At 32.6% G+C, this 27,958-nt stretch overlaps 3 protein-coding genes across 4 annotated transcripts; 2 read left to right on the plus strand and 1 right to left on the minus strand.

Moving 5' to 3' along the window:
* The first annotated feature begins 1,024 nt into the window (after positions 1-1,024).
* On the plus strand, positions 1,025-13,286 carry BSL1 (BRI1 suppressor 1 (BSU1)-like 1). 2 transcript variants are annotated; one of them, XM_085675881.1, is made up of 21 exons: positions 1,025-1,760; positions 1,838-1,898; positions 2,042-2,120; positions 2,219-2,298; positions 2,405-2,499; positions 3,122-3,221; positions 3,325-3,394; positions 3,641-3,742; positions 5,885-5,966; positions 6,090-6,257; positions 8,754-8,931; positions 9,051-9,243; positions 9,319-9,486; positions 9,660-9,898; positions 10,779-10,863; positions 10,957-11,055; positions 11,126-11,325; positions 11,534-11,609; positions 12,176-12,311; positions 12,386-12,525; positions 12,802-13,286. In XM_085675881.1, the coding sequence occupies exons 1-21, from the start codon at positions 1,559-1,561 to the stop codon at positions 12,883-12,885; spliced, it is 2,637 nt and encodes an 878-aa protein (XP_085532007.1). In that variant the 5' UTR covers positions 1,025-1,558; the 3' UTR covers positions 12,886-13,286. The 2 variants fall into 2 exon arrangements, with proteins under 2 accessions (XP_085532007.1, XP_027935869.1); XM_028080068.2 differs by having other exon boundaries at positions 1,027-1,760; positions 9,042-9,243.
* A 4,502-nt stretch (positions 13,287-17,788) lies between these two features.
* SWA1 (transducin family protein / WD-40 repeat family protein) lies at positions 17,789-19,669 on the plus strand. The gene has a single exon (XM_028081565.2). The coding sequence runs from the start codon at positions 17,853-17,855 to the stop codon at positions 19,434-19,436; it is 1,584 nt and encodes a 527-aa protein (XP_027937366.1). The 5' UTR covers positions 17,789-17,852; the 3' UTR covers positions 19,437-19,669.
* A 5,914-nt stretch (positions 19,670-25,583) lies between these two features.
* On the minus strand, positions 25,584-27,166 carry LOC114192239 (peroxidase 3-like). Its single transcript, XM_028081892.2, has 4 exons — positions 26,906-27,166; positions 26,539-26,730; positions 26,193-26,358; positions 25,584-26,062 (listed from the first exon to the last, which is right to left on the minus strand). The coding sequence occupies exons 1-4, from the start codon at positions 27,101-27,103 to the stop codon at positions 25,656-25,658; spliced, it is 963 nt and encodes a 320-aa protein (XP_027937693.1). The 5' UTR covers positions 27,104-27,166; the 3' UTR covers positions 25,584-25,655.
* Between the last annotated feature and the right edge of the window lie 792 nt (positions 27,167-27,958).

A 27,958-nucleotide genomic window follows, 5' to 3' on the forward strand; every position in this document is an offset into this window, starting at 1 on the left:
CACATTAAGTTATATTTATATTAGTGATGGATTTTGATCAAAATTTTTTGATGACTAAAATAATATATTTATAATTTATTATTTAATTATTGTTATTAATGTAACAAAAATATATATAATTTAATATTAATTTCTTTTTGTATAGTTTTGTAGTTGTATTTTATATGAAAGTCATTTTAAATAAGTTTTTCTGATTCCATACTTTTACTTATTAAATATTTTTATATTTGAGAATGTTCTCATACAATAAATTTCAAAAAAGTTAATATAAAACTTTTCACATGTAATAAATCTTTAATATCATATTGCTCCTAGTACTAAAATCCGTTCATGAGTTAAACACTTCTATTCAAATTATATTTTAACTAAACATTTTTTTGAAAGATAAATATCATTGTTTGATATTTAATTTTTTTAATTTTATCCCGTATAAAACTTAAATTTATACTTAAATTTTCAGGAATGACGATGAAAACAAATTGATAAAACTAAATAGTAATGCACTTTTTAAGAAAAAATAATTTTTGTTATAATGTACCGTATATGAAAAAAAACACTTATCCTACTTTACTTCTACATTAATAATATATTATATAATATTCTTCCTAGACTTGGGCAAAACACATCTAGCGGAAAATCATTGATGTAGACCCTATATATTTATCAACACCTTATTAATTTATAAGATATATATAATATGATAAAAGGAGAGATAAGAACAAAAAGGAAAATAAATTTTAACAGATGTATATCAAATAAAGATGTGTATATATCATTGTCATAGAACTTCAGAAGAATCTAAAGAAGGAGAAAAAATAAAAAGGAAAAATAATAATAATAACATAATACTAATCAAAGAGAATCTAATTTTCCTGAAACAAGGGAGAGGACATTGAAGCTGCAATGCAAGTCCTTTTCAAGATGAAAAGGAGTTAAAATAATGAGGAAAAAATATCTTAAAGCAAAGTGCATCATGTGATAAACCCGAAAGAAACTAACTTCCATGTCTGAACCATGAGAAAACATATCCTTTGTCAGAGGATGAGTCAGTAGTAGTATTAGTACAATACAAACACAAATGGGTATGTATCCACAATTGGGGAAGTTTGGGGTGTCATGGTCAAGCATTTTGACATTCACTTTCCATTTCACAAATGACAGCCTGTAACCTTATTTTGACTTGTGCCATGTGTCTTCCCCTCCTTATTCCTTCATAAGGCCTTCTTTGTGTTTGTGTTTATGTTTGTGTGGAATTGGAATAACATAAATTACCATCACCTCTCTTCCTGCTCTGTAACTCCTTTACTCCCCAAACCAAAACCCTCATTCTAATCTCTCTGTTTCCAATTAATCAAATTCACAATCTCTTGTATCTACCTGTAATCAATTTTCTGATCTGAAAAGTTACACAGGTCAAGAAGAGAGGAAGAGGGTGTACTCTATTGTACTATACTATAAGGTTTAAGGGGTCCGGAGGAAGTCCGGGCCCACCACCACAGTTGTTGAATCTTAGGGTTCTTGTCTTTTTCTCTCTGATTCTAAAATTTCTGAGAAATTGATGGGGTCGAAACCGTGGCTCTACCCTGCCTCTACCTATAGAACTTTGGAAACTTTCTGGGATACCGACGAGGACGCGCCTGGTCCTCGTTGTGGGCACACCCTCACTGCAGTTGCTGCCACCAAGACGCAGGGTCCCCGCTTGATCCTGTTTGGCGGCGCCACCGCCATTGAAGGAGGATCTTCCTCCGCTCCTGGCATTAGTAAGTTCCTTTATAAACACTCTATTTGCTTTCTTTTCCGATTTTGGTGGCTGAATTTCCGTGCTTTACCCTTGCAGGGTTAGCTGGAGTCACAAATACGGTTCATTCATATGACGTGCAAACTAGAAAATGGACTAGGTGGGTTGATTCCACAATTTCACAATTCTTAATTTTTTTCTGAATTCAGCTCATCTGTGTGTTTTTCAGTTTTCTTTTTTAAATTAGATTAATGATTGATGAATTGGTACTAAAGTAATGATTTTTATGCTGGGAGTGTTTAGTCTTAAACCAGCCGGGGAGCCGCCTTCTCCTAGAGCTGCTCATGCAGCTGCTGCAGTTGGTACCATGGTTGTTTTTCAGGTGATTGTCAGAATTGGGATTAATAAAGGGGATTGAGATTCATCTTCTTGACTAGTCTAGCCATCTTAACATTTGTTTGACTGGTTCCACTTGGGTAGGGTGGGATAGGACCAGCTGGGCATTCTACTGATGATCTCTACGTGCTTGACTTGACCAACGATAAATACAAATGGCACAGGTGATATTGGTTGTAAATAGATACGTTTTTATTTTTTCCTACTTCTAGAACTTTGACAAAATCACGCAATTTGTCAATGTTGCAATTGATTTTGATTTAATTGTAGGGTTGTGGTACAAGGGCAAGGCCCTGGACCTCGTTATGGCCATGTAATGGATTTGGTTGCTCAGAGATACCTAGTAACTGTCAGTGGAAATGATGGTAAGACAAATTCAATACTGGGTTGTCTGTTTTCAAATCTTTCTAATAAAACTGTGGTGAATATTTAGTTGTTGAAAACAAAACAAGATATGAAGCATAGACTTTATTGATGGAACAATCGAATTGGCAAAATTATAGAGCATAACATGGATGATGAGCTTGACTTTCTGTAATTTGAATTTCATATTTGGGACCTTCAAAACGTGTTTTGGGCGAAAACTTCCCGAGACAAGCTTACCTGGACTGTGTTTTGGAACTTCCCCAAAGGGAACCCAATCACAATTGTGAATGCCTTGTGCATTATTTCCTTTTTCTAGGTTTTCTACACTTCAATAGGTTGAATGTATGCAAAGAATTAAGAAAAGTCACAATATAATCTATTAATAATTGGTGTTTTAAAGTTTGACTCTCTTTTACCAGTTCTTATTACATAATAACTTCATCTTATTTTAATTCAAAATTTTGAAAATAAATGCAGCTGAACTGCTAGTGGATATTTCTTTAAGTTGTTTTCCTTTGGCACTCATATGCTACTTATTTCTGTCTGAGTATAGAATGAGCTTGTTGTGTTGCTGTGTTGCGCTACATGATAAATAGTTTAATTTTTTATACCATGTGGCAGGGAAAAGAGTTGTATCTGATGCTTGGGTTTTGGATACTGCTCAAAAACCTTATGTGTGGCAGAAATTGAATCCAGAAGGTGACAGACCTTCTGCAAGAATGTAAGTCTTTCTGTTGTCCTTGCTAAAGAAGCCTTAACTGTCTGCATTGTTTCTACACATATGGATGTATTGAATCTTTTCTCTATTCTCCCTCAATTTATAGGTATGCAACTGCTAGTGCCCGCTCAGATGGAATGTTTTTACTCTGTGGTGGAAGAGACTCTTCTGGAGCTGTATGATTGATCATATTGTTTTAATCAGATAATCAAATTCTGTTGCTTTTAGAAAACTTAATGTGCTAATCAATCATACCTGAATTATCAACACTCCATTTGCATTGCAAAATTGTAGTGTACTGTGACAAATAGTCATATGAAAGCAGAAAAGTTTTCTTTGTTATTGTTTTGTTCTGACTTTTGAATCTTCTTCTCGCCTATTTAGTGAAATGTAATAGTATATATTGTACTTATCTTTTGCAGCCACTAGCAGATGCCTATGGACTGCTCATGCATAGGAATGGCCAGTGGGAATGGACCCTTGCCCCTGGAGTTTCCCCTTCACCAAGGTATCAACATGCTGCGGTAAGTGAGAGATTCCTATTTAAATTTCTTATTTGGTCTACTGTGAGTTTCTTATATAATGTTTTTCCTTCACTAGGATTCCTTTGTTTCTTTCACATTATTACTTTGAATGATTTAATGTCAATCTTTATTCTTGACTATTCATGTACGGTAAGCTTCTCTTATTCTCGAAGTAAAGTTTATTGTGTACATGTATGTCCCCATACCCTGATGGTAAGAATTGGTCTTACTTTGATCTAATGATTAAAAAGCTCCAAGTTTCATTGTGGGGTCTCACTTTAAACCATAGTAGTAATGGTGTGCTATAGCGGCCTTGTGGAGCTTTACAGCTTGCTGTTGTGCATGGAGCTTCATGAATCATGGTTGATACCGCAGCCTTGCAATTGCTATTGCATGAGACTAAATTCCCCCTTTAGGATCCTCAAACATTGTTGTTTGGTGCTGTTTGCGAGAGGGGGGATATCTTGGGATTTTCCCCTCCCCCTTTATTTTATTAGAACACACCCTATTTTCCCACTCTCACATGTTTGGAAGGCTAAAAAACAACTGTATCTTCTTTCTTTGATGCAAACCATCTGACTCAGAGATCCCAGCTGCATTTACGGCCAGCTCATGGCATTGTAGCGGAATTTCCAACCAATCCACACCGTATGGGACTGATGTAGTACTCATAAGATCTATTAAATCTAAGAAGGATTTGAACCAACTCAACCAAGAAATGCCATGTAGTGTCTTGGCCAAGCTTTGGAAGGACAAAAACAAAGGTAAAAAAAGATCCAATGGACAAGGTAGAAGATGGATAAAGAACACATCACCTTGAAAGGATAAGTGCATTATTGATTTGCCACTTGAAGAAAGTCCTTAATATACAAAGCTAAGCTAAGATTACCAAACTTTCAAGACACTTGAAAATCTCACAAAAACTCTAGTTCTCATTTATTTCAAATACATGAGAGGAGCCTTTTGTTTGTAGCATAGGATGAGAAGGTGTGTTCATGAAGTAAAAGGGGAAACGAAAACAAACAATTAAATGAATTGGCCAAAAAAATCAACATGCAAGGAATCTAAGGAAGTTGCAACTTCCTTGGCTCATGTGATAATGAGGTAGTTAGATGCATGAACCAACATCAAACTACTAGTTGTTGGAATTAGTTTATGACATTTAAACTCCTTGTTCTAGAACATTCTAGAAGCTTCTAGAAAATTTTAGAATTTCCAACCTAATTTAAAACATAGCTTCTCATTTTTGTTAGAGATTTTATTTCTGAACTCTCCAAACTCCTTCTCCAACTTCTTTGTTCAAATGCTTGATGCTCTACTGAAGTTGTCGTTGTCAAGACTTTTGCGCACCATTCTCTGGTCTCTACACTATTCATATCCTTTGGGCTCTGTTCTGTTCACATGAAAGAAGATTTTATGTTTTGTTTTATATTCCTTTTCTCATTCTTTTATTCAGATATGCAACCTTATGCTGGCCTTTATTGTTGTCATTTTTTATTACTAGACAATTGTTATTGACTTCTTTATTTTTACCTTAAAATTATGGCTTTTAATTTTTAGTTATGAATATAACTAACTTCAATTATGGTTACTTTTTTATTGTTAGCATTCATGCATATGTAATATAAGTTATTTAATTTAAATATGAAAAATTAATAGTGACCATCCAGCTATGGGGGTTTCGGGGGCAACTACTCTGTCACCACCCAGTATTGATAACTAAGCTTTATATTTCATAACCACTTGAAAGTTATCTTTCGTACACAATACCTAAAATAAAAGTTTTAAGCCATTTACCTCTACTTCGAAAATGATGTCAATTGATCTTCACCAACTTACCTATTTCTTTTGGTTGAAATGTTCTGTATCTGGGTAGATAAGGAGGAAAAAAGAGATTATTCTGACCAACATTAAATCAATATTGTTCTGAAAGATGTGATAGCAAAGATAAAGTACTAAGCTCTAGTAGAAGACTCCTAATCCTATTTTAATATATGTGGAATTAATAAGAATCATATAAGAATCTTTCTTTGAAGGCCAAAATATTCTGATAGAATCACGTAATATATGGAGATATCATTTGGATAGTCTAACAGCTCCGAAGATTGTTCTTTGATTGTATGTGGCGTCACATTTTATCAGGTTTTTGTTGGTGCACGATTACATGTTACGGGAGGTGTTCTCAGGGGTGGACGGTCAGTGGAAGGCGAAGCTTCCATTGCAGGTAGCTTGCTTTTCTATGTTATTACCAATTATTTTATTGTATATTTCTTGTCACGGTTTTTTTTTTTTTTGCCATTTCCCCCCTTTATTCCATGCTTAAGTTTTCTTTTTCTTGCTTTGACAGTATTGGACACTGCTGCTGGGGTTTGGTTGGACAGAAATGGCATTGTGTCCTCCTCACGCCCAAACAAAGGTCATGATTATGACCCTTCTTTGGAGCTTATGCGTCGTTGTCGCCATGCAGCAGCAGCTGTTAGTACTCATATATTTATCTATGGTGGACTAAGAGGAGGTAAGAATTAAGTACTTGCATTATGAGAGATGCTGTTGTAATTGTAGATCTGAGAGTTTATTGAGACTTGAGAAACTGAATGAGGCGTATTCAATTTCTTTATTACAAAAACAGTGAAGCTCACAAGGATAGATAGGCCTTTCTTGTGTTTATTACAATGTATTTAGCCTTTATGAATTACACAACAAAGGTGCCATTGTTGGAAGTCCCATATTACTTGCCTCTGTTATTAGGGTGTGTTTTATACACCTGCAACCAACTGTGCTTAATGCCAATTCATTTTAAAATGAAATTTAATAGGACAATTGGAGCTTATATCCATTGTTTACATGGTTTGTTGATTGTATCTCTGTTATTTTTTGTGTGTTGTATCAATTGATCTACTAATTTTCTATGGAGGGGAGTGGGGGTTGTAGATCTCCCACACTGCTAACCTCCAATCTTATGGAGCCGTTTATATACCTTAACTCTAAATGGATTTAAGAGGGAATCTAATATAATAGTAGAGCCTTCAACCCAACTCTATTTTTTCTATGGTTTGTGGAGGGGATCTTTGTCATCTTTTGTCATGTATTGCTTGGTCCAACAGGCAGCTATGGGGGTGGGGTTTTGGAAAGTCGCACATCACCCACCTCAATTGTTACGGCATGGTTCATATACTCATGTTCAAATTGACTTATTGCCAATTGAATTTATGTGGAATCTACAATTTCTTGTGGGGCCCATGATCCGTAGCCACAGTTTCTGTGGTCCGTGGAGGGGATCTTTGTCAACTTTTTTTGTGTTTCGCATGGTGTAGTAGGTAGTTGTGGGGTAGTGTTGGAGAACCCACATTACCTCCTGTCTCAGTTATTAGGCTGGGGTTTATATACATGTTTGGAAACTTCACTTCTTGCTCAAATGGTGGAAAGCCATGTGTAGCATTGCAGGCAAATAGTGGTTATAATATATGATATTATTGCTCTCTAGGTTGCTCCATTTTGTTTTGTTTTTCTATTTTTAATTTGTTCAAGTTTGAATATGGTCTTACAATTGCCAAAACATGTGGAATGTGGCATTTTTGGTCTGTTCTGTCTGAGTTATGTTAGCATACTTGTGGAAAAAGGGCAAATCAATGCCAAGCTTACATCATAGTGAAAAAAAGGACAGAAAAGACCTCTGCATATATTTTGGCAATTAGATGATGACCTGAACCTTTTGATAATTGAGGGACCAAACTTAACAAATTAAAAAACAGAGGGACTAAAAAGGAAATATCACCTATGTTACATATAAATATATATATATATATATATATATGTATAAAAAATTGAGTTGTGTGCTAATAGAAAACAGAAATATTGACATAATATTAACTCATGTTCTATTCGCTAGAGACTTGCCAAAGATGACTAGAGGTTGCACGGGGAGGTGAACAAAAGCTGACAGAGGAGTGGATGACTCCTTCCTTTATCCTTGCATGAAGCCATGAACAGAGGTATATGTATGGGAGAAGTATAAAAGGTTTTAAGGGAGTGCGGGAGTGATATAATGGGACTGAGTATGGGAAAAAAGTTATGCAGTCCCACATCCATCTCTCAAAAATTGTGACACCATATCATGAGCCGCAACTATTAAACCCATAGAGGCCACAATAATCGTTTTGGTGCCAGACAACTGCAGCACAGTTGTGATTGTGGATCCAAGGAATTCTGTAGCGCAATAGTGCTGTTATTATGACGGCTATTTTACAACATTGATTTTAAGATGAAATCTAACATCATCAAAGCATTTTGTACTAATATACGTATTATATATATATATATATATATATATATATATATATATATTATATTTAAAATTAAATGGCATCAATCATCCCTTTAAGGGTTATTGGCTGATTTGTGGACTCTAGCTCTTTATGCTTTCTTAGCAAGAAATATGTAGGACCCTCTTGTCACTTTAAGTCCTGCCTGTTTGGCTGTAATTAAATTGATGCAAATTTGTTTAACCGAGTTTCTAGTCTATGTTCAATGACTTTAGTATACAACTATTTTTGATTTCCATATTATTATCATAGCAAGAAAAATAGTTTGTCTATGGTCTTATATTTTGCCATCAAACTCTAGGTTTTCACATGTCATGCATTTGTGCTGGTTTGCTGAAAAATGATTGTTTTCTTTTGAATATATTGCACCATAATTATGTTTTAGTCGTTGTTTCTCACTTGCTCTTTTATACCATTTTTCTGGAAATATTCTGATTGCATTGTTGACATTTGGGCTACGCATTATAATGCCTTGACTTGATTAATTGTCAGTTATCAATAGTTAGGCAGAAGCAAATAAAATGCCTATTGAAGTAGCTAATGTGTTACTATATTTTCCAATTTGTATTATGGACTGCAAGTGTTGTGATCATTTTACAATTTATTTGTCTTAAACTGATGTTTCTTATATATATCAAAATTTTGTTTCTTTTTTATCAACACTAATAGAAACATGTTATCCTGTGCAGATATATTACTAGATGATTTCTTAGTTGCTGAAAATTCACCATTGCAGTCTGACATTAATTCTGCTGAGAGAGCTTCATCTGTTACAACCTCCAAACCAAGTCAATCTAACTTAAATTATAATGTAACGACCGCGAAGTTGGATGGTGGATCAGACATTCTTTCATCTAGTGGCTCCGGGTATATCATTTGTTGCTTCCTTCTTTAGAAGCTCGACACTTGTACTTCACTGTCTTTATGCCCAGACTATTTCAGTTTTATGACAACTTGATATGTGTTCATTTTATCAGCATGGACAGGAATTCCTTGGAGAAACTTAGGGAAGCATCAGCTGCTGAAGCTGAGGCGGCGACTGCTGTATGGCAAGCTGTGCAGGCCATATCCAGTAGTCCTGCTGAAGAAACATCTGCATCAGATGAGAACTCACAAGCTGCCGAAACTGTTTCAGATGGAAGTGACACAGAGGGAGATGTTCGCCTTCATCCTAGAGCTGTATGTGCTTGGAATCCTTGTTTAAATCTGATAATGTTCCTCTCAAGCATGCAAAATCATGTACGTTTGTTACAGGTTGTAGTTGCCAAGGAGGCTGTTGGTAACCTGGGTGGAATGGTGAGGCAATTATCGCTAGATCAATTTGAAAATGAAAGCAGACGCATGATTCCCATAAATAATGATTTGCCATATCCTACAAAGAAGTTCACCAGGCAGAAATCTCCTCAGGGATTACATAAAAAGGTAAGAATTATTTGATTTTTTATTCTGCTTTGTTTATATTATCAGTGCTTGACATAAATTGCCTATTGTCTACCCACTTAATTACCATATTGCTATATTAGACAATCTCTTATTATCACCGATAAAAAAAATAAAAAAAGGACAATTTCTTATTTCCGCTGTCTTCTTGCCAGATAATTTCAACTCTGCTTAGGCCTCGCAACTGGAAAGCTCCTGCTAACAGGCGGTTTTTCTTGGATTCTTATGAAGTGGGTGAACTTTGCTATGCTGCCGAGCAAATATTTATGCATGAACCAACTGTTCTTCAGCTTAAAGCTCCTGTTAAAGTATTTGGTGATCTTCATGGTCAGTTTGGTGATTTGATGCGGCTATTTGATGAATATGGATTTCCTTCTACTGCAGGAGACATCACGTAAGTTTGTTACAAATATACATGGTAGATTGACATTGCTCATGTATCAAAATAGCAAAGTATATATACAGTATAAACCAACTCTCTGGCCCACTTCCTGTGATATCTATCATGAAATCCCTGATCTTATTACTTTGCAGTCATTGAAACTTAGCCCCATCATTCTGATAATGAACTAGCTTATTGTGAAGGTCAACCATCCATATTAAGTTTTAAAATAATGGATTGTGGTTGGCAAGCACATCACCACATTCTTTTTTAAGAGTATTTGTTATTGTGTGTAAATTATTTTTGAAGTTTATATGTTAGTTACAGTTGTGGTATTGAGGGATAATATTCTGCACTTTTATCGGTGGTTAATTCTTTTGAATTCAGTTTAAGACAAATTAACTCTTAAAAACATACCCTGTGTGTTGGTAAGGTTGCTTTTTGTTATGTGGAGGTCATGGTTTCAAATCTTGGTACAATTTATCTGCTTATTGGGATAAGATTGTTGACATTTATTCTCCCGTGGCCCCACTCATTAAGTGGGAGCCTTGAACTTTGGGCTGTCTTTCTTTGCTTGTGGATTTTTTTTCTTCTTAATAGTTTGTTGTATTTACTTTTACTCTGCACTGTTTAAGTCCAAAAACCATGTTCAGACATGTATACTTTCAATTTGTTGTGATTTGAAGTAAAATGTGCCAACTGATGGTTGGGAGTTAAAATGTGCTCAAAAGAATAGGTTAATCTGGCACCTTCTCTGTTTTGGTTTTGTTCTGTGTTAATAATACATTTCTTTTAGTGAATACCCAAGTTAGATTTTTTCAAAGACATTTTTCTCATGCTATGCTTTTTCGTACAAATATTTTGGAATTAGCTAACCAGTGCGAGGTTTCAGTTATATTGACTACCTGTTTTTGGGGGATTACGTTGATCGAGGACAACACAGCTTGGAAACCATTACCTTACTACTTGCTCTCAAGGCAGGCTACCATTTAATTTTACATTGTCTTGTATTATTGTATTTTCTTTCTTTGTGTTTGTATTTGACTACTGACGTTCTTCTTATTATGTAGATTGAATATCCAGAGAATGTTCACTTGATACGAGGAAATCACGAAGCTGCTGACATAAATGCATTATTTGGTTTTCGTATTGAGTGCATTGAAAGAATGGTAGAGACATAAACAACTTGTATTCATTCAACCTTTTGATTTAACTCTGCAACTAACTACGTTCTTGCAGGGTGAAAATGATGGTATATGGGCATGGACACGATTCAATCAACTTTTTAATTATCTTCCGTTAGCAGCTCTTATTGAAAAGAAAATTATCTGTATGCACGGTGGCATTGGAAGGTCTATCAATTCAGTAGAACAAATAGAGAAGCTTGAAAGACCCATAACAATGGACGCAGGATCTATTATTTTAATGGACCTTCTATGGTACCTCTTTGTTTATCCATCTATTTTTGTCATTTGGCTTCTTGTTATTATATTTGCAACTCCCCTCCCAATCTTATCATTGAGTGTGATCCTTAATGCACCAGTAAGGGAACGTTTACCCTCCCCCAACCCCTCTTGTTGGGCGTGATGTGCCTTGGGTCACCTTTTTCTGTTCCGTTTTTGTTACAATTTCTATGGGTTTGTGTAGGTCTGATCCCACAGAAAATGACAGTGTAGAGGGTTTGAGACCAAATGCCAGAGGCCCAGGGCTTGTCACTTTTGGTGTAAGTATATATATGTTATCTTTCATTGTAAATGGACCTTTCTATTGGTCAATTTTCGAATCTCACCTCCCTTAGGTTATGATATATGAACATGTATCCTCATGTTTACAGCTAAGATTACAAACTACTGTATGAATGGTGTGGTCCTAGTTGATGATTTATCTTGTTATTATGCATGTCATCCACATTCCGTGTTGGAAGAACCATTGTTTCATCTTCCCTTCCCCCCTCCCCATTTATATCTGTCAAAAATCAATAAACAGAAGCTTTGTTGTATTTTGAGCGTTATTCTTTTGAATTTCAATTTCCACCATTTGATTACCTAGCCCTAGGGCCTATTGATTTGTTGCATCTCTGGAAACTAATTATAATATTACTTTCCATTTATATTAGTAATTAAGACACCATTTGATATGCAAAAGTATTATGAATTATTAGCTATTGTTTTGGACCCAATTCAAAAATCATATTTTTTCACAAAGGAATATCATGCAATGGTGGGTATGCCTCAAAGTTCTTGCTATTTAAATGGGAAGCTGACCTATTGCTTTTCTTATTTTATGCAGCCTGATCGCGTCACAGACTTCTGTAAGAAAAATAAATTACAGCTCATTATAAGGGCCCATGAGTGCGTCATGGATGGTTTTGAACGATTTGCCCAGGGACAACTAATCACCCTTTTTTCTGCTACTAACTATTGTGGTAAGTATAATTTCTCAGGTGCTTTCTAGTTTGCATCTTACAGCATTTCTATCCTAATGATGTGTGTTGTTTAGGAACTGCAAACAATGCGGGAGCTATACTGGTAGTTGGCAGGGGTTTGGTTGTGGTTCCAAAATTAATTCATCCTTTACCACCTCCCCTTCAGTCTCCTGAAACTTCTCCTGAGCGTGGTATGGATGAGACATGGATGCAGGTGAGCCCCTTTATGCAGTAATTTTCTGAGTCCAGATTCTCTGCTGAATTTGTTGGTATTATCCTCTGCTGAACATTAAAAATACATTGATGTTGATACTTAAAAATGTTTTAATATATTTTAAAATTTCAGAATCGGCGTTCTTCAGTGTATTTTGAAAACAAACACAGCAGAAGACCAATACATAAAATCCAGTAGAAAATCTTTTTTTTTTTTTCTCTCCAAAATTATATTTAAAATTTACTGAACTGGACTTGTTATAATTGCTTTTGTCAGGAGCTTAATATTCAGAGGCCACCAACTCCTACTCGGGGTAGACCTCAACCAGACCTTGACCGTGGGTCACTAGCATATATATGAGACACAGTTCAGGACATGAAATAAATAGTGCACATTGGGGATTTCTCATTATCGCTTGATATCCTGCCACCAAATTTTCTGATATGTATACTTGCCGTTGTTGACTGAATACATAGTTTGTACTGTATTTCTTCTGTAGTTGCAGAAAAGCAAACTCTCATTAGCATGCAAATAGCTTGAGAGAGTGCATTATTTTATGTTAGCCAATTAGAGAATGATTGTGTTGTGGAGATTGGGTTTATAAGGCTTGGGACATGGATAAAGTGGAAGAGATGTTAGTGTCAGCTCCCCTTCAACATGGGATGTATGACTTAGTGAGGGAATACCGTTGATTAGTATATATTGTATCATATAGAAATATTTTTTCCTCTTTATATAAATGTTCATAACCTTTGGATCAATCGTTTCTCAAGTCTCTGAATTTTTAGTATTTCACATGCTTCAAAGTGGGTGCTTCAGATGTTTATAAAAGTATCCCCGGTCTAAAAACTAAAAGGGAAAGGCCTCCACAAAAAATAAAAAGGCAATATTCCTTTCAAAAAGAGAAGTTTCTTCTTGCACCTCCATTTTGTTTCAACATTCTCATGTAATTTTTGCTTTCATTTTATACTTTTTCTGAAAATTATTAACTTTCGAATTATATAATTTGGAAGTCAAAATTTATTTTCAGTAAGTAAAGCATGACTAATTTTGGTACAATGTAAAAATTATTTTTTATTTTTAGATTGTGTAATCTGAAAGTTTGTTTTAAAAAAAAGTTTTTAAATTATACACACCGGAAGGGTTAAACTGAAATTTTATTTATATGGGGGTGTAGGAAGAATATATGGAGGTGCAAAACCAAGCTGCCTCTACAAGATTGTCCTCTTCATCTTATGTGTTTGGACTTGCATGTAGGTGCATGTTTTCACCTGAAGGGCTATTGTTTCCTGTATTTCTTGTACCACCCCCTAGTTTTAGAAATATCATTTATATATTTAATAAAATAAATAAAAATGATGTTTCTCATTTTTTTCAATTTAAGTTTCAGATTGTAAATGTGTAAATCTTTCTAATTATGCATTTTGGAACAAATATATATATATATATATATATATATATATATATATATATATATATTATTTTTATATTCTAAATTATATTTGAATGTATTTTAAATTTTACAATCCGAAATGTAATGTAAACTTTGTATCTTTTATTATACAATTCGGAATAATATAAAATTTTATCTTTTGATTTATGCAATCTCAAATTTATTATAAAATTTATATTACAGATTATATAATTCATAACACTACATAACATTTTTTTCTTCTCTAGTCTCCTGTCAACCTTTTCGCATTTTAGTTCCACCACGTCTCTAGTTTATCAAATGCCGTTATTCATAAATCTCTTTTCTTCCATCATTGCTCCATCTCTTGAGCTTTAACTGTTCATGCAAGTTTGCTCAAGAAGTGTATCGTATTGGTGCAATTCCATTACGATATTATAAAAGTGGTGCAAATTTTGAAATTTTTTTATTAAAGAGAAGTCGTGGGAAATTGGAATAACTTCATTATAAAAAAGTCATATTAGTCAAAGGTAATTTCATTTAAAATGAGTTGAAGTCGTGCAAAAACAAAAAAACGTTCATGTAAAAATGGAAATTGTCATATAACAAGATGACTTTAATTAAGTTTCCTAAACAAAGTCGTACCATTATGGCAAGACTTTCGTAAAGATTGCAAAAATAAAGAAGCCATATCATTGTTTAACCAATTTTTATGTTCCTTTTTATTTTACTTTTTTTTTTCTAATATAAAAAGTGTTATAGATTAATACTTTTCCTTTTTGGGTTTTCTTCATATAATTTCATAATTGCTTCATGTGCACATAAAAGTCGTTAGGTAAAGATATGACTTCTTTAATTTTACGATCATCTCTGAAGTTGTGTCATAATGGCACAACTTTACTTAGGAAACTTAATTAAAGTCGTTTGATTATATAAAAAATTTTATTTTTGTAAGAAAATTTCTTTGATTTGGTAAGACTTCAACTTATTTTAAGTTAAGTCGTCTTTGACCGATATGACTTTTTTACAATGAAATCGTCTCAACTTTCCACGATTTACACTTGATCAATTTTTTTTTCAAATTTTACACCACTTTTATAATATCAAAATAGAATTGTACCAATATATTCCAAAAATCGCATTCTTGAGTAGAAGAGAAGAAGGAGAATGAAGGGTAAGACATAAAATGATGCTTTTGATTGATTATTATGCGAAATACAACTTTTTAATTATTTTTTATTGATCAAAATCATACATCTATTACACTATTACTTTCAATATTAAATTCATACTAATAACATTAATTTAAATTTCTAAATTTCATTACCAAAATTTTTTCTAACAATTGATTAATTTAATAAATGAACTTATTTAGGAAACATTTTAACATTCATGTTTAAAATTTTAAGATTGAATTGAAATTTTATGTTTAAATATTGGTTAAATCATTCCAAAGGTTCCCATTTTTGTAACAAAATTTTAAGTAGGTTTCCTTATTTTTATTTGACTCAATTGGGTTTCTATTTTGGAAAATTCGTTGCAATTAGGTCCTTTCGTTAGTAGTACACTAACCGTGTTAACTATGTGCACATGTCAGCACGTGTTTTTTTTTTATTTTCTTTAATTATTTATTTTTTTATAATTTTAAAACATAAATAAAAATTGCCACGTGTCAATTTGACGCTGTGCCACGTGACACCGATAATGTAATGTAGCAGTGACAATATCATATGTCACTATTGGATGTGAAAAGTTTCAATGTAATGCTTATATTTGTTATTGTGTCTCAATTTGGTCATTATTTTTTTAAACTGAATTAATTTCATCTCTATACCAAATTTAATTTTTATATAAATTTTACAATGATATTTTTATTATAATTGAAATTTTTAACAAAATTAAGTTTATTTAAATGTATATTTTGCATTGAATTTTATTTAAATTTTGTTTTAAATATTTATATATCTATAATTTATAGATAAATGTTAGAGTTGGTTTAAAAATAAAAAATTTATAAATTTAATTGTAAAAATTTAAAACAATTTTATAACAATTTAAAATAAATATATTTATTTAAATTTTACAATTTAATTTATAAAGTTGTTATTTTTAAACCAACTCCAACATTTATCTATAAATTATTGATATATAAATATTTGAAACAATATTTAATAAAGTTCAATGTAAAATTAAAACTTAATCTTGTTATAAAATATCATGGTGACATTTAAATAAAATTTAATGCAAAATACACATTTAAATAAACTTAATTTTATTAAAAATATCACTTATAATAAAAATACCATTGTAAAATTTATATAAAAATTAAATTTGGTATAGGGACTGAAATTGATTAATTTTTAAAAAAGTTGAGACCAAATTGAGACAAAATAACAAATAAAAATTGACACAACGTCAAATTGACACATGACAATTTTTATTTTTAAAAATTATAAAAATAAAAATAAAAAAATAAAAAAAACACGTGCTGACATGTGATACATAATTAACACCGTTAATATACTACTAACAGAAAGAACCTAATTACAACATATTTTTCAAAATAAAAATCCAATTTAGTCAAATAAAAAGAATAAAACCTACTTAATATTTCGTTACAAAAATGGGAGTGTCTAAAATAATTTAACCTTAAATGTTTATAATCGCCGTTGATTGTCTTTTCTTCGTGTGCTTTGATTTGGGATGATTCTCTTATTTTATTTTATCTTTTTCTTTTGAATATCGATTATTGTCAATGAATTTTTGTTTAGAAATTTTTAGGAAATCATCTTTAACAAATCTCTTCATTTGGGTATTAAGCTCTTTCTTCTGATAGTTGTCGGCTGCAGGAATTTCTTCTTTCTTTCCCTTATTTATTTTTTTATTGCAATTGTCTTCATTCATGTATTTCTATGTTTTTCTTGAAGACATTACTAATTTTGAGTGTGAGAGAATGCGTTTTTTAGTTTTGTTTCAGGATTTTGTATTTTATATTACTTCATTAAGATTAAAAGAAAAGAAAAGAACAACATTAACAAAAAAATGTAAAAAATTTAGTATTCTCATTCTCCCAAAAACTCACCAAAAATTACACACAATATAAGTTACGGAAAAATAAAATTATTTAATCAATTAATGAATCATCAAGTATTCTAATTTTATTAAAGTTATGTTTGCTTGAGAAGATACCACTGAACAGATGTATTTAGAGAGACAAATGCATACATCAATTAGTATTCACTTCAAGAGATTTGCAAAAAACATAATTGACATGATGTAACGAATTTTTATTATTTTCTTTTAATCACTTAGCATGATTGAAAGGTACAATGACTAATTTCAATTTTGATAGATAAAAAAACATATTTAGTCTTAATAATAAAATACGTGATGTGTTTATCCTAGTAATTTTAAAATAAATAATAATAATTATTATAACTCAACTATATTTTGTATTAATTTCAATAATATTCATTAATCCAAATTGAATATTAACAATTATAAATAATAGCCACTATTTTGTTAAAAATAACTTTTATCATTATAAACTATACATATATTATTAATTGTTAATCAAATTTATTAAATTATTTTGCATAATGGAGTAGGAGATAAGGGAGAGAAATTGGTGAACCTTTTGACTGTTTACAATAATAAACTAGTTTAATCGAATAAAAAAATTAGACAAAGGATTTATTAAAAATTCGTGTAACAAAGGGTTTGATTTATAAATAATTAGTGTGTATGTATTATATTAAAATTTTAGTTTATAAATAATTAGTGTTTGTATTATATTATATTATATTATATTATATGATATAATGATAAAATTGTTTTGGTTTTGGTGGTTTGAAACAAAAAGACGTGTATGACTCAGTCTTAAACCCTAAACCCGAGTTGGCTGCGAGGTGGAAGAATGGAGGAAGGAAAAGTTGAGAGGAGGTTCCCAGTGAAGCCGAAGCTGAAATCGAAAGCGAGAAATCCAAAGCAAACCTCTGAATCCAAGTATTGGTCTTCCTTCAAGACACGCCAAATCCCTGACCTCATCTCCGTTCCTTCCCTCACCTTCTCTCCCACACATCCTCACTCCTTCGCCGCCGCCCACTCCGCCACCCTCACGCTCTTCAGCTCCCAAACCCTCTCCCCCACCGCTAAGATCTCCTCCTTCTCCGACGCCGTCTCCTGCGCTTCCTTCCGCTCTGACGCCCTTCTCCTCGCCGCCTCCGACCTTTCCGGCCTCGTCCAGGTCTTTGATGTCAAGTCCCGCACCGCCCTCCGCCGCCTCCGCTCCCACACCCGCCCCGTCCGCTTCGTGCACTTCCCTGTCCTCGACAAGCTCCACCTCATCTCCGCCGGGGATGACGCCCTTGTCAAGTTCTGGGACGTTGCCGAGGAGACTTCCGTTGCAGAATTCACCGGCCACAAGGACTATGTCCGGTGCGGAGACTCCTCCCCTGTTAACTCTGATGTCTTTATTACCGGTTCCTATGACCACGTCGTCAAGCTCTGGGATGTTAGGGTTAGGGATTCTAAGTCGTCGGTGCAGGTCAACCACGGAGCGCCCGTGGAGGATGCTGTTTTTCTGCCGTCCGGAGGGATAGTTGCGACGGCGGGTGGGAATTCCGTTAAGCTGTGGGACTTGATAGGTGGTGGGAGGCTTTTGTTCTCCATGGAGAGTCACAACAAGACGGTGACTTCGTTATGTGTTGGTAGAATTGGGAATGATTTTGGAGAGGAATCGAATCAGTTTAGGATTATGAGTGTGGGATTGGATGGCTACTTGAAGGTGTTTGATTATGGATCGTTCAAGGTTACCCATTCTATGAGGTTTCCTGCGCCTCTTTTGTCTGTTGGTTTCTCGCCGGATTGTTCTACGCGAGTCATTGGGACCTCCAATGGGGTGATCTATGCTAGCAAGAGGAAAGTGAAGGAGAGGGAACAGGAAAAGGAGATTGAGTCCAGTTCGTTTTGGAGAGTTGCGCCGGTGGAGCGCACCGAGAAGAGTGTGATGAGGCCTTCACATTTTAGGTATTTCCACAGAGGGCAGGGAGAGAAACCGTCTGCAGGGGATTACTTGGTTATGAAGCCCAAGAAGGTGAAGTTGGCTGAGCATGACAAATTGTTGAATAAGTTTGAGCACGCTGAGGCTCTGGTGTCTGTGTTGGAGAGTAAGAACCCCGAGAATGTGTTGGCTGTGATGGAGGAATTGGTGGCTAGAAAGAAGTTGCTCAAGTGTGTCTCCAACTTGGGTGTGGAGAAGCTGGAACTCCTCATGGTGTTCTTGCATAAGTATTGTACCATGCCTAGATATTCCAGTTTGCTGATGGGATTGTCTAAGAAAGTTCTTGAAATGAGGGCGGATGATATTATAGCTTCTCAAGCCCTCAAGAGTCATGTGAGAAATCTCAAGAGGTCTGTTGATGAGGAGATTCGGGTGCAACAGTCATTGCAAGAGATACAGGGTATAATTTCTCCTTTGTTGAAGATTGCTGGAAGATGAAATTTTGGGTTTCTCATCTATGAGCTGATTTTGTTAGTCTATCTTTTTTTTTATTTAAGAATGTATTCTTTATTCCGGAAATTTTGTTCAAGCAATGTCAGGTTCTCTAGAATTTTGTTGGTAAATTTGATCCTTGGAAAGCATCAGGAAATGTTTTAATTGTTGCCAGCTGTGTTGAAGGGATTCAACATGCATTTCCATCTATCATCTAATTTATATAATTTTGTTTGGTATGATGGTCCTCGGAACATGCGTATCTTCTAGTAGGCTGTGTATTGTGCATAATATTGCTGTGTTTCTCATATTTCTATTCTTCCTTGAGCAAAAAGGTATAGGATCCCAGAATTGGATTGAGTGCTATTAAATTAGAGCTCTTTTGTGCAGGTATCCAAATTTTCTAGCAGCCTACTGTTAGATAAATATGTAACATGCTATTGTATTAAATCATTGAACCTTGAACTGCGGTGGTTACAGTACATCGAATTTGTTAACGATTTACTAAATTTGGCCAAATGAGTCGTGAAAATGCTTCTTTGCTATGCTCCTTAAGTTTGCAAGCATTACTCCTTTCTTAAAAGGGTTGCTCATATGCATATGAATGTTTAGATAGACTTAATAAGGCAAGTTGGTAATGAACTCATGGTGATTTTATTTAATCATTAAGTTGACAGTACAAATTTATTTTATATATTCAATTAGAAGTCAGATAAGTTTTCAAGCTAGGTGGATCAATGATTTAGCTATAAATAATGTACATGGATTGATCCAATGATTTAGCAATTATCATAGTCAACTCAAATTAAACTTTAAAGCATGGAAAATACTGCAAGGGATGTTTTAAAGCTTTACATTGAGAATCTAAGCCTTCGGGCTTACGAGTTTCTGGCTTCAATAGTGTCTAGTATTTACTTCTCTGCTGTGCCTGAGTGATGATAGGAGGATTTCTGAAGGAATATTTGAATGCTGATGCTGCAATAGCTATAGAACTACACACTGTTGGCTGTTACTTCTCTTGTTTGATCTCTAGGTCTTATCTTCTTTGGAAGCTATTGCCCTCCAGCATTATATCGTAGATACAAACCTGAATTTGTGGTTGAAAGCTCAAGTCTATGTGGTCATCTTTTTGTGTCTAATTGGAGGGGATATCTGAAGCTGGGTTCTATTTTTTGCTATATAATGTTAGCGTTAATTAGTAATTATTTTCTAGCTTTCAGATTTGCTGAGTTAGGTAATGAGTTCTTACAGTTGATTTTGGTACTTTATTATTCTGTTTGTGTTATTGATTTTAACAAAGCTACTGGCTTAATGACCACAGACCCTGATTACAAGCCAGGCAAAGGAAATTGAAACCATTTAAACATAAAGTAATACTATACAGCCCATGCAAAAGAATATTTGTTATCCCATAGCTATTCATATATTATCTTTTGAAATATTGATTTTGGTTGGTATTTGCCATGCAAATTTTTACGCTTGAACCAACCATTGTTCAGCTGAAAGCTCCTGTCTAAAGTATTTGGTGATCTTCTGGGTCAGTGGTGATTTGATGTACATGGATTTCCTTCTTCTGCAGGAGACATAACGTAAGTCTGTTACATGTATGCATTTGTAGATTAACATTGCCCATATATCAAAATGGCTTATGTTTAGCATATCGATTAACTCTTCTCTGCCCCCGTTTTAATGTGATGTCTTATATCGTATAATCCTCTATCTTTTTATTTTTTGCTGTCATTAGAACTTAGTTCCATCTCTCTCATCATGAACTAACATGGTGTGGAATATCAACATCCATATTCTTAAACTGTTAAATAATAGTTTCTCCTTTGCCAGAAGATCAGCAAATTTGTTTTTAGGAGTATATGTTAGTATAACATTATGAAGTTCATATGTTTGCTACGGTTGAGGTCTCGAGGGATATTATTCTGCACTTGGCAATGATAGTTCATTATTTTGAATTCAGTCTAAGTGTGCTCTTAAAAATATACCTTTCCGATGAACCCTTGGTAAGGTTGCTGCTTAGTGATCCAGAGGTTTACAGATTTAAATCTTGGTGACAGTTCTCTGCTTGCTGGGGGTAAGATTGCTTACATTTATTTTCCCTTGACGCCACTAACTGGGAGTCTTAAGCTTTTGGGGTGCTTGCCTTTGTTTGTCGATTTAACATTTTGTGAATGGTTTGTTGTATTTAATTACCCTTACAATTTGTCTGTTGTTTTCCCATGAAAAACCATGTCTAGAAATGTTTATCTACAACTTTGTTGCAATTTGAAGCAAAATGTACTGATGGTTGGAGTTAATATGTCCCCGTGTGTTCTTTAACAAGACTGGTTAATCTTACACGGAGTAGGATCCTCTCCAATTAGTCTCAACCCTCACTTAGTCTTTATATTTAATAATTCTAGTTTTAATATATATAGCTAGAGCATTGATGAATGTAAGATTTTAAAACTGGACACTATTCAGTTTTTTTGGGGATCCATCTTACACTTGGTCTGTTTTGTTCTTGTTCTGTGTAAATAATACATTTACTCTAGTAAACCCGAGTGATATTTTCCTAAAGCATTTTTCTCGTGTTATGTTCTTTCATAGGCGGGAACATTTTGGAATTAGGTATTGCGTTTAATGTTTCATGTATATCTGATCCTGGTTTGGGAGATTATGTTGGAAAACAGCACAGCTTGGACATCATTACTTGCTACTTGCTCTTTCAAGTGTTAAGGCAGCCTACTGTTTAATTTTGATATTATTTGTCTGACATTCTTGTGTCTATGTAATTTGAATATCCTGAAAATGCTCACTTTATACGTGGAAACGACCGAGCTATTGGCATAAATACACATTCAAATTTTGTATCGAGTGCAGTGAAAGAATGTGGATGCTGAAACATAGAATTGATTCAGTTTTTGGATTCAAATATGCTATAATGTTATTGTAGGGTGAATATAGGCATGGACACGACTGAATCAACTTTGTGACCCTCTTACCCAGCTGTTCCTATTGATGTTTTTTATCTCTATCCATTCAGTAGAACAAATAAGAATCTTGAAGGACTTTTATGGTATTGTTTATCTAATTATTTTTGTTATGCAGCTTCCTGTTTTATTTGAGGCTTAGTTTTTAAGTTTTCATGTTAGATCACTTAATGTCCTCTGAACGTTAGCAAGCAAGAGAAATGGCGAAGTAAAATCAAGTCCGCAAATGCTTTTGTGAACAAACTTTTTGAATTAAAAACAGACGCTTTATGGTGTGTTGTTTGTTTTCACGTTTCAGAACCCCAACACTTATTCATATAAAGTCACACCAAACATTTGATATTTTTCTTTTAAAGCAATATTACAATATAATCACGTTGGTTGATTTTAAGGGATCATGTTGGTTGATTTTAAAGCAATGTTACAATATTTTTCAGTTCAACGAGACTTTTTCGTATAATTCAAAGAAACTTTTTTGTTTTTTAACTGCGATCTAAACACACTATTAGTCTTCATGTCCGCGAAATCATATGCATATTTGGCGTTGGATAAACATTTGTTGATATAACCATTGAGTAATAATATAAATGAAACTATTTGTATAAATACTAGAAATTTATAACAATCTGAATATTATATTAATCAATAATTTCATATTTTTTTTCTCTCTTATTTAGATTTTTAATTTTATTCAAAATTAAAAATATTTACGTACAATCACAATATAGGCTAAAATGACAAAAATGTTAAATACAGTATGACACTACTTGGACAAGTTTTTCTATAAGTGTTCTTATAGAAAGAAAATAAGAAGAATTTCTTTATAAATTATAGGTTTAATTATTCTTTTAGTCTCTCATTTTGTTTAAAAGTCAAATTGGTCTTCCAGTTTTTTCAAGTCTCAATTTAGTCTCGATTTTTTAAAAATTGATATAATTTGGTCTTTTCGTTAAATATTTTTAAAAGGATCATGGATTTTTCATCAAAATTAAAGTTGTTAATAATGATAATTTGTTTTATTAATGTAATTAACATAATCATAGTGCCAATTTTGATAAAAAATTATTGATTCGCTTTTTACCAAAATTACCAAATTGTATCAAATTTTTAAAAATCAAGATCATATTAAAATTTAAAAAAATTATAGGACTAATTTGACACTTTTGACCAAAATAAAGAACTAAAAGAACAATTAAACCTAAATTATAATTAATAACTTGTGTACATATTAAGAATAATAATTTAGAGAAACGATATGAAAAAAATTCTACAAAATAACTTGTATATAAACTAATTTTAGTCTATGATTTTTTTTCTCGTTCATAATGATATTTATAAAAAATAAGTCTATATCTAATACAAACTTTAAAATTATTATACATAATAGATTTTTTTTAAATATCTTTTATTTGAGTTTTTATTATTTGAAATTGATTTTTCCCGTAATTAAAAATAATAATTCTTATAAAATTATTGTTATTCCCGCCGATATATTGCATAACTATATTAATATTGTTTATAGTTTTATAATTTTATACTACCTATAACAAAATAAAATCCATTTATCTTATATTGATGGACGGAAAAAATCATGGGAGTCAAAAGTCCGGCCTCCCAAACTTTTTAAATTTTATATATTATAATAAAAATTAAATTAAATAAATTTATATTTCTTTTATAAAACATGATATTTGATGTTAATAAATAGTAAAATATAAAATTAAATATAATAAAAAATAAAATTATTAAGATATTTTTTTTTTCACTTTACCTTTTGATACTAGCGTCCACACATGTGCTATCATGCCTGTGTGTACACATTTTTTATATATGAATGATTGTATGTTAATAGATGATAATAGAGTAATGTTATTAAATTAATATATAAAATAAATTTATATTTGTTAAAAATAAAGTGAAATGAATAGAGAAATTAATTGTTGATGAATAAAAAAAAGAAAAAAATAATTTTTTTATAGAAAATAAGTAAAAATAATCATTAATTTTAAAAAATTTAATAAAGAATTATATTGTAAAGAATAAAATTGGTATTATAAAATGTGAACACAAAATAGAAAATCTTTTTTATATATTGTTATAGATTTAGTGTTTGTTTTAGTTTTTTTCACTCTCTCATATGTTCTATTTTGTCTTTTTGTTTTGTTTTCGAAGAAAAGAAAAAATTAAACAAAAAATTATTATTTTTTGTTTTCGTGTCTGATATTTTATTTTTCATTAGTAAAGAAAAAAATGTAACTTTTTCTTATCTAACTTGATGATGAAATATTATTTCTATAATATTATATTTTTTGTATCGTATGAATTTTTTTATAATAATTTTTTATGAATATAAAAGGAAAAATAGTTGGTGTGTGTTTTATTAAGTGTTTTTGATTTTGGTAGTTTATTTTATTAATTTTTTAATAAGTATTTTAATTAAGAATAAAAATGATAAAATAAAAATTATACCGAATATAAAAACAACACAAATTCATTTTATTCATCTATTGATAGAGTATGATATTAGTGGTTTAATTATTTAGTTAGAGAGGAACTCATGTACTTTTGTTAATTATATTATTAATAATGATTAAATATATATAAAATTTGAATTTATTTGATCCTTCCAATTAATCAAAGATCGAGACAACTAATATTTACATAGTATAATTTTTCATTATTATACATAAGTTGGTCTAAAGTACACTTTAATTTATTATAATAATTTAACCAAAATATATAATATAGAGGAAGTTTTTGTGTTCCTCACATGTTACATCTCATTTCATGTTATTAAAATCATGCAATATATTGCTAATTTCCTGCAGAGAATATTTATCTTTTGTCCAAAAGATAAACTACTTGAGTAAAAACTTTCAATATTTATTATGTTAATCTCTAAGAAATATATTTTAGTAAAGAATTTGTTTTTATTAAAAAAAAATAACTATTTAAATTAGCTATTTAGTATGAATTTCCTTACTTCGTTAGTTTGTTTTTGTTAAATCTTAAAAGGCACTAATATTTTTAAGGCACTAATAGATTTATAACAGCAAGAAAATAAGAAAAGATCAATGATATTTTGATTATTAGATGATGTGTCATTTTTTAAAGCATTCAAACACGTTCTTTTATGTTTAAAAACACATCTAAAGCATTTGACAACTCAAAATAACAACTGGCAGATGATATAGATGTAGGAAATTAAGAGCACAAAACAGCTATAAACTGGTGCTGAACTTGTTTATGAGTTGACAACAGAACACTTGTTCCGTATTTGTCCAGCAGAGTCAGTGAGGACCTCAATGTTTCCCATTCTCTTCATTGATTGTGCAAACTCTGTGAAGAACTTCTCTTCCTTCACCAACTCTCCAGCTTTATCTGCTGACTGATCCAGTGTTAGAAGTGCAGCATCTGACTGGAACAGACCCTTCTTCTGGAGAAGGTTAGGATAATAGTCACTATCGAAAGTCGTAGAGCTTCCAGGGTCCATTTCCACCGTTGTGGTTCTGTCACTCAGACTCTGGCACTTGCTCTTCAAGAATGCAGCATAGCTCGCATTCAAAGAAGGGTCTTGATCACCTTTCCCAGTGAAATTATAAAGCCTATTACTGAACAAGTTGCAATGCCCAACTCCAATTGTGTGTGCCCCTATATGAAAATCATATATATATATATATATATGTTAATTAATTAATGTGTACTATGTACATAACTCCATGCAGAAAAAAAAAAAAAAAGCTTTTTGGCTTTTATTGGCAAATAAGTCTATGAACCATACCTGATAATACAACCAGATCGTGCAAAGTGAGACCTTTGCTAGAAAAACTCTGTCTGAGTTGGGTGAGGTTGAAGAAAGGTGATGGGATATTTGCCAAGGCTTCGTTACTTATCGATACCGTGCCATCTCTTCTACCAGTGAGAACTTCCCACATAGGTTTATTAAACTGCAAAGTGTCAGGAAAACACATGTTTTGATATGTCAGGAAAACATAGGTTTTCCCACTTATGTCAGGAAAACATGCAAGAAAGTAATAACCTAATTGATAATAAGAATATATGTGTGTTGAAACAAATTCAACATGTATGTAGTAGAATTAGAGGGGACATAAGAAGAGTTAGCTTACTTGGACAGAAACAGCGTCTCTTGCTGACAATGCCAATATGTCAGCACAAGATACAGTTTTGGGACATTTTTCTTCCACTGCACTTTTTATGGCATCTATGACATCAAAGCCAGCCAAAGAAAGATTTGGAATAGCATCCCTCTCTGCCGTGTTATTCGCAGTAGAGTTCAACAAAACCGACCCGTCACAACCCTGAAATGTTGGTTTTGCAGTGAAACCATGTTATGCTATATACACATCATGATCATTGTTAGCACTTTTGCATGTTGTAATATATGCCACGATAAAATTTGTGTATCAAATATCCCTCAAAAGAAAACATCAATACGTAAAACAATGGAATTGACAGTGATATATGTTTGTATACCCTGACAAAACAATCATGAAAATGCAATCTAAGCAACTTGGCTGGCAAATTCGGATTAGCTAACACATGTTGTTGTGTTTGGTTCTTAATGATTTCCTCGGCTTGAGGGCAGGAATCGCGGTAGAAATTTTTTCTCAGACTACCTCCTTCACAAACCCCAATGAAAAGTGCAACACATAGCAAAATTCCGATCTTCATATTCAAATGCAACCCTTCTTATAGTAAGTATATAGTTTTAATTAGCTTGAGAAATGGAATGCTTAGGTAGAAGGACCTTGCTCCATTTTATAGGCCTTATAAGTTATCCTTCTAAAGTATATATTATGTATATTTTATAATTGTGTGGGAGAGATTAGTTCTAGTTATAACTGGCCAGTGTCCTTGTGCAAATATAATTGCATGGATCTCTTCAATCATTGGACGCAATATGCATGCATATAGGGCATAGTTATTAGCTATAGTTTCATTCAAACATGCACCAACCAATGAACAGTGACGACACGGTTTTGAAATTAATAGAATATAAACCCAAAGAATAATTTCAATTCTGTAGTGGTTAGAACATGCCAGCCTTGTATAATTGTATTCCTTTTTGTCATAATCTTCTCAGGTCAACCCTTTCTAAGTTTCTTGTATAGTTATAACTCTCTGAATTATGCACGTTCCTTAACATATATATCAAACGAGTCACAGTGAAATGCAAATACAGACAGAATATATCTTAAAGTTTTTAGTTTAGAACACAACATATGCGTTTTAATATTTAGATTGAGTCGTTTTGAAGCATTAACATCCATTATTTTGCCAAAGAAAGAACAATTCGGGACTGATTCCCATTATATATAAACAGATTAATTATATCAGAAATTTTCACACTTTTGAGTTCAATTATCAAAGTATGAACACGTATCATCCAATCCCTTTAAATAAAGTCTTTTATATTATCTAATATGTAGATATATGCTAAATAGTTGCAGACATAGTTCTGTTGTTTCTTGTGTTAGAAGATAACAACTCAAATTATTTGCATTACAAGGAAGGATTAATTAAGGG

Source organism: Vigna unguiculata, chromosome 7 (assembly GCF_037176805.1).
Source record: "Vigna unguiculata cultivar grain cowpea cultivar isolate G323 ecotype 2 chromosome 7, ASM3717680v1, whole genome shotgun sequence".
NCBI classification, from domain to species: Eukaryota; Viridiplantae; Streptophyta; class Magnoliopsida; order Fabales; family Fabaceae; genus Vigna; species Vigna unguiculata.